Consider the following 7,367-nt stretch of genomic DNA (forward strand, 5'->3'; position numbering starts at 1 on the left):
CAGTGATACGGGGTGCGGGAGAGCGGCGTTGTATTACTGGACAGTGAACCAGGGTGTGGGAGAGCGGCGTTGTATTACTGGACCGTAGCCTAATGAAGTGGTAGTGAAGTTGTCAGATTGCTGTACAAATGCACTCTTAAAGGGAAGTTTGCCAACATTGCCTGCTCTGGGACAGTGATTCAGGAACGCACACCCCATGAAGAGTCCCAGAAATCCGCCCAGCTGTCTGCAGAGTGCTCCACCTTCGCAACCCTAGACGGCCAATGTTTTTCAGTCCTACCTGCAAGACCCACGTGGCAAGCGTGAAGCATTTCGCGTGGTGAAGGAAGGAACACCCGTGATCGGCAGGGGGCAAGGGGCTTGGCCTTCTCTTCCCCAACAATCCCCACCCGCCTGTCGAAACCCCGTACTTGCCCGTGCAAAGAGAGTGACCCTGCTCTGCCGAGTCTCATCTGCGCACAGCCCTGCCTGTGCCGCACTTCCACCAGCCCCAACCCGGGCCCTCCCTCCACATCCACCTCTCCCCCACCCCAATACCCGGGTCAGAGGGCGCCTGAAGCACGCAAGCCCCTCCAAGTGAATGTGAGGGACCGTGCACAGGCCTAGCTCGCCCTCGTGAGAAACACATGGTAGGAACCATTTCACTGCACCACAGCTCAACGGGATGGGAAGGGGTAGGGGGTCAGGGTGATGGTGGGCAATGCATCCAAGAACACAAATGGTGCTAATCATGTAACTTACCAGCTTACCTTGGATAATAACAAGCCACCACAACTCCATCACACCCCACACACAAAAAACAAAATCGACAAATTTCAATGAGGTGTGACGCCCTTTTCTTTTGCAAAAGAAACACACTCGATGCAAAGCAGCAGATCCAAAAAAAAGTGTGAATCTTTGACCGTTTGAACCTGATAAACTATTAAAGGTGAACTGGAGGAGTTGGGAACTGCATTAACTCAAGGGAGAAAGGGACAAGAGGGACAGGTTGACGTGGGAGGTAATGAGGGCACTGGAAGAGACTCACAGCGGAGAAATTACAAAAGGACTGCTGGTTTCACATTCGCCCTGCTCTCTCTGGGGCCAGGGGAAGACGCTTCTCTTGATCAGATTTATTAGCGACTGTCTTACATTGACAGATCCCTGTCTCCCCTGGTCTCCCCACCCCACACACAAGTGGAAACATCTCACCAGCGACCTGCTCGAACTCTCCCCCTCGCCATTTCGAAGACCTGAAGCCTTCCCTTTCCAAGAGAATGAGCCCCAGCCTGTCTGACCCTTTCCTGACCATTACTACACCCTCAGACCTGGGGTTACCTTCCAAAATCTATTTTGATTGCACCTCGTGGCCAAATGCACAAGTGTCTGCTACTATCCAGTGCTCCCGTGTGTTTGGGACAGTGTGGAGCCCAAAACAGTTCAAGGATGTCCTGTGCTTTGCAATCTTAGAGCAAGCTTTTTAAAAGGCGAGATGAATGCAATATTCAAGAACTCTAGGCCCTGCTTCGAGATAGGCAGTGGGGATCGGGAGAGGTGCCTACAATAACCTAGTTACACATACAAGTTAGGCCCCACTCAGCTCTGCTCCCCCATTCAACACAATCATGGCTGATTTGATCGCTGCACATTCCCACCAATGTGATCAACATTTTATTCCCCCCCACCTTTTGCCTTTGGTGAATCCCTACTCCCCCCTCCCCTCCTCAACCCCGCCCTGCCCAAAAGAACATCCAAAGGCTCTGCACCTGCACGCACCCCCCACCCCTTCTGAGGGAGTCAAGACTCCCTCAGGATCTTAGGTGCTCTCTCTTAGTCTTGAACCCCAGTGGATAACAAGCCCAACCTTTCCTTGATCCGCCCAATCCTGGTAATACTCTCAATGACCTTCTCTGAACTGCCTCCAACACACTGATATTTCCTTCCGTAAATAACAAGACCACTACCGCACACAGTACTCCAGATATGGTCGCTGTACACCTCCCTACTCTTGTATTCATTTCATCACGCCCATCACGATAAACAATAACACTCCATCACTTCTGCGATGGGGCACTGGACCCGAAACGTTAACTCTTGATTTCTCTCCATAGATGCTTCCAGTCCGGCTGAGCTTTTCCAGCAATTTCTGGTTTTGTTTCTAGCGTTCTATCAGCGTTTCAAATTATTAAATGTACCTGCAAACTGAATTTGCAGATAATTTGCTTTTCGGAGTTGCTTTGGGGAGGGGGCAGCGAGGGTAGAAATGTATTATTCAAAAATGCAAAGCCTGGCACTGGCCGTGGGAGGAGTTTGGGCGGGGTGTAGGGGAGGAGACAAACAGGTTGAAAAGATTCCTCTTTGAAGAGCACAACCAACATCAGGCTCCTCAGGGTTTCCACCCTCAACCACGCGTAGCAACATCCACCACAGTCTATTCAGCAATCTAGAACCACTCACTGGAACAGAGCGAGAAAGGAGGGGTGCAGGGATTGTGTGGAGGAGCTGCAACAGAGACCTCTTACAAAACCATCAACAGACTCTCACCTGAAGATTTGTTCCTCATTAGGCGCACCTCCCGAGGCTGGTAGCCAGCGTACTGCAGCTGGAGTCGGATCTGAAATAAGACAGGAAGAGGCAGCGAACTCTAATAATGTCCGACAAATACCTTTCACATGTAACCCGTCATCATGACTTTCACACCTCCTGCTCCCAGGGTGGGAAAGCACAGGTGGCCCAACAGTCAGTGGACAATATGGACAGCTACAGCATGGGGTTAGGGTGAGAGTGAAGCTCCCTCTACTCTTCTAAGTTGAAAGTAAAGCTACCTCCACACTACCACCAAACACTCCCACGGAAAAGGACAGCACGGGGTTAGATACAGAGCAAAGCTCTCTCTACGCTGTCCCCCCCATCAAACACTCCCAGGGACAGGGACATAACGCGGTTAGGTACAGAGTAAAGCTCTCTCTACGCTGTCTCCCCATCAAACACTCCCAGGACAGGGACAGCATGGTGTTAGATACAGAGTAAAGCTTCCACTACACTGCTCGCCACCAAACACTCCTTGGACAGGAACAGCGCAGGCTTAGATACAGAGTAAAGCTCCTTCTACACTGTCCCTAACCACAGGAGGTTGGGGGCGGGGGGGAACGCATATATTACCAACTCACAATCACTCAGGGTTTAAATCTGGGGCTCTGCGCAATAGCACAGTGCTGCATCTCAATCTTTAAGTGTAAAGTTTGATTCCCCATCTGCCAGAGGTGTGTGTTACCAGAGTCAGCTTTATTGTATGCACAGCTCCTGGTTTGTCAGTTCAATCGTCAGGGAGGAGAGAGAGTGGGTCCTTGCAGGCGAACCAGAGAACCCTGCAGATGAATACATTGCACAACAGTACGGGGGTTGGCCGGGGCGGGGGGGGGGGGGGGGGGGGGGGGTGTCTTCACATAAAACACCTTTATATCCTCAAGTTCGTCTCTGGCACTGGACGTTGGAATGAAGAGATGGATGCAAAGATAACTGAGACAGAAGGTTCAGGCCCTTGTTTTCTCTCTCACACACACGTACATCATTCTCGGTGGCTGACTGAGGCAGCATCCGGAGCATTATGATCTTGCTGGCTTTCTCATCGCCGGACTCGCTCCTGTAGTCCTGGTCCCTGTAGTCCCCATCGCCCGGGAAGCTGAAGGCCTCTTCTGTGTTCTCATAGCTTTTGTAACTGTCACTGTCCTCTCTGTATTCCTGCAGTGGGTGGTACGGTGAGAGGGTTAGCGCAAGAGGCAGGTGAACACAGGCAGGGCTAAACAGGATTACGCAAACTCACAAATACACTCCAGCACAGAACCACACAGCCAAACTCAATACACACATATCCACCACCACAGACAACCCTCCACACAAGCCTCCCGGCACAGGCCACAACTCAGAAACACACACACAGACACATCTTGTGACAGAAGCACAGGTCCTGCCACAGCAACCTTCTGCATACAAGTGTCTCCAGGGATCCCTCATCCAAATACTCATGGTCCTCTCCTGTATTTTACACCATCACCATTTTCGCGCGGTTTATTTCTGTTTTCGCTCCCTCCGTCGCCAACCAGTTGATGAGTTTTTGCAGACCAACACTGTGATTCATCCTTGCCCTCCAGCAGTGTTGCCCCACTCTCCAGTATCCAGGTGCAAGCACTGTGAGGCTGAGAGACAGGGTGGGAGAAGAAAAACTATACACACACAGGGCCCCACCACAAAACCAAACACGCACAGGCACAGACACACACACATGCACAGCACAGTGACAGCAACACAGTTGCTGCACAGTGACCTACTACATACAGTGATGCACGCAACTGGCAGGGGCTGGGTGGAATACCACAGAACAAGCAGTGCCATTTGAACATCGGGTAATTCACCCGGGCCAGAGGCAGCAGGGAGGGGTAGTGGGAGACATGAGAGTGGAGCGGGGAACAGGCATTGACAGGTGAAGGGAGGGCAAGGTGGCAGCTATGGATACTTAAAAATGGAATAGAATTGAATCAGTTTAACTGTCATTTACTGAAGTGAGTACAATAAAATGTTTACGTCACCACTTACAGCCATCTTTAGGTACAGCTTCTTCAGTTACAAAATCTTAGTGAAATAGAGAAATGAAAAGTCCAGCATTACAGAAAAAGTAGTTCAGAACAACGGTCTTCCAACCCAGACCACACTGGTGCCTAGCCTCCAGTCTGCACCAGGCCTTGGCTCTAGGCTGCGCTGGGCTCCACCTCGAGGTTCATGAGACTGGAAGATCGCTCTGGAATCACCTCGAGGCTGGGTGGAGGCCTCAGGAGGAGGAATGGCTACAGGGAAACTTATAAACATGGCTGAGCCAATCGTTCTCTTGGTCACCATGCCCCCCCACGCACGCTAGACCAAATCCCCTTTCCGGATGGCTGGACGACAGCAAACTGCACCGATTCAGAGCTCAGTCACAGCCGGGCAGTGGGGAGTGGGAAGGGTTTCAGCCCCCTGGACCGGTGACAGGGGGAAAAGGACGACGAAAGGCAGACAGAGGTAAAGCTCTGCTCAATGTTTGCCACACACGTCATTTCACAGGGTGGTGGGGAGCATGCCAAAGGTGCAGAGCATGTAGTGATGAACCCCACCCCCCACCCACCGACACGAAAGTATGGAACCTCACAGTGGTCGAATGCTACCTCGGACTGATCATAGTTCCTGTAGTCCTGCTGCCCGTACTCCTTTCCTCCATCACATTCGTACTCCCGGTCGTACGACCTATAATCCATGTCCCTGTAGTCATGGTCTCGCGTGTCCAGCACCTCCTCTTTCTTGCGATCACTTCCGTAGCGCCCCATTCGTTCTCCCCGGCTCGCTCTGCAACAGGAAGCGTCGGAGTGAGGCGCTGCTGGGGTGGTGGTGAATACACTCGCATGGAGCCCATCTCCCCCACCTCCCTCAGCTCTCCCAAAGGTGCTGTCCCATGCGATCACAATTCCCCGTGCGCATGCAGGAGGGCTCATCCTGGAGCAGGTCTCTTTCCCGTTCACCAGGATGCTGGGGGTAGGAGAACGTTCACACCTCCCCCCCACCTCCCCCAGTCTGTCCCAAAGTCAGTGTTGATGATGTCAACATTCCACAAACAGTGGCTGACTGGACAGGTGAAAGCCAAGTTCTGGGTTTTGACCCTACATGACCAGACCGCAATGCAGGGGCAGACCCTAAGGGCAAAGTTCACCTGTCACATTCTGAAAGGCACGCACTCTATCTCAGAGGGTTCTGAGGCAGTTAGTTAAACCAAACAGCTCCAGGGCTACTTTCTCCAACACGGGAGAATCTAACTATTTCCTCTACGTCATTCAATGGTGTTACCATCATGAATGCCCCCACTATCAACATCTTGGGGTTACCACCTCCAAAGGAGAATCTAGCCATCGCCCCCTTGACATTCAATGGGATTATCATCACTGAAATGCCCACTATCAACATCCTGGAGGTTACCGTCTCCAATAAGAGAGAATCTAACCATCACTCCCTTGACATTCAATGGCTTTACCATCACTGATGTCCCCCTACTATCAATATCCTGGGGGTTACCATTGAGCAGAAACTGAACTAGACCCAGCCCCATATCGATACCGCGGCTACAAGAGCAGGTCAGAGGCTGGGAATCCTGCAGCGAGTAACTCCCCTCCTGACTCTCCCCACAAAGCCTGTCCCACCATCAATGAGACACAAACATTGAGTGCAGCTCCCATAGCACTTGAGAAGTTTTACACCATCCAGGACAAGGCAGATGTCCTTCAACATTCACTCCCTCAAACACCGACGTACAGCAGCAGCAGTGTGTACCACCTACAAGACGCACTGTAGCAACTTGCCAAGGCTCCTCCAATAGCACCTTCCAAACCCGCCACCTCTATTCTTTAAATGGACAAGGGCAGTAGATGCAGGGGGAATACCACTGAGATCACCATGCGCACACACACACACATTTACCATCCCAACCGGCAATGATGTCAGCCTTCTATCACTGTCGCCAGGTCCAAATCCTGCAACTCCTCCCCCTCATGGGGCTGCTGGCTGACTCTACATCACACTGCCTTTTCAAAGGACAATGAGGGACGGGCGATAAATGGTAACTTTGCTAATGACACCCCCTTCCCTTGAACAAATGAAGATTTTTAAAATCTGCAAACAGGCGCTGGAGGCAAACCTCTGTAGTCGCTGTAAATACAGACAGGCCTGAAGTTACCGTTTGTCATAATCCATCTTCAGTTTCCGGAATGGGCACACACTCGTGCACTCAGTAATGTTTAGGTGTCAACCAGTTGGGTGTCCGCCCCTCCCTCTCTCTCGTCCCTCGTTTATCCTGCAAAATAGACCAGTCCTATTAGTGCTGACAGGTCCATCCATCTACCTGCCACTGCAAAAGAAAAATCAAAACATGCATCTACAACCTAATAATGCCAGACAGAAAAAATAAAAGGAGACAAGAGAGATACTTGCATGTTTCCCAATCTCTCTGCACTGCTCTGTGTTCATACTGAGCGAGCCATCATTCCCTCACGATCATATCGTTGGGATTAAAGGAAATCATTGCTTCCCCAAGAAAATCTCAAACATCAGCTCCGGACCAGGCGGGCTATCACAGGGCGGAAATACCTCAGGGAGGGGTGAAAACAATCTCTCCTGCCGCCGTACGGCCAGTCTGCAGGGATAGCCAGACCGCAGCGTCTAGGAGGCAGGCAGGAGTGCAGTCTCTACCTACCTTGGCCGTGTCACACAGGAGGAGGCTACTGAACAGCACTACAAGCAATATGAGAGCTAGAGAGACAGACAGAGAGAGACAGATGGTGAGAGAGACAGGAAGAGATGGAGAAAAAGAG

The 7,367-nt window shown here is 51.4% G+C and overlaps 1 protein-coding gene across 19 annotated transcripts in view; it reads right to left on the reverse strand.

Annotated features, from left to right (window-relative positions):
* The window catches only part of LOC109926536 (RNA-binding protein 10-like), a 34,282-nt gene that overhangs the window by 23,425 nt on the left and 3,490 nt on the right, over positions 1-7,367 (reverse strand). For all 19 annotated transcript variants that reach the window (XM_048619855.1, XM_048619848.1, XM_048619854.1 and 16 more), the window contains exons 2-5: positions 6,734-6,850; positions 5,178-5,355; positions 3,547-3,720; positions 2,524-2,593 (exon numbers count right to left, since the gene is read on the reverse strand). In XM_048619855.1, coding sequence (XP_048475812.1) covers positions 2,524-2,593; positions 3,547-3,720; positions 5,178-5,355; positions 6,734-6,750 — 439 coding nt within the window. In that variant the 5' untranslated portion in view covers positions 6,751-6,850. The remainder of the gene's footprint in view (positions 1-2,523; positions 2,594-3,546; positions 3,721-5,177; positions 5,356-6,733; positions 6,851-7,367) is intronic.

Source organism: Rhincodon typus, chromosome 44 (assembly GCF_021869965.1).
Source record: "Rhincodon typus isolate 14 chromosome 44, sRhiTyp1.1, whole genome shotgun sequence".
Classification (NCBI taxonomy): domain Eukaryota; kingdom Metazoa; phylum Chordata; class Chondrichthyes; order Orectolobiformes; family Rhincodontidae; genus Rhincodon; species Rhincodon typus.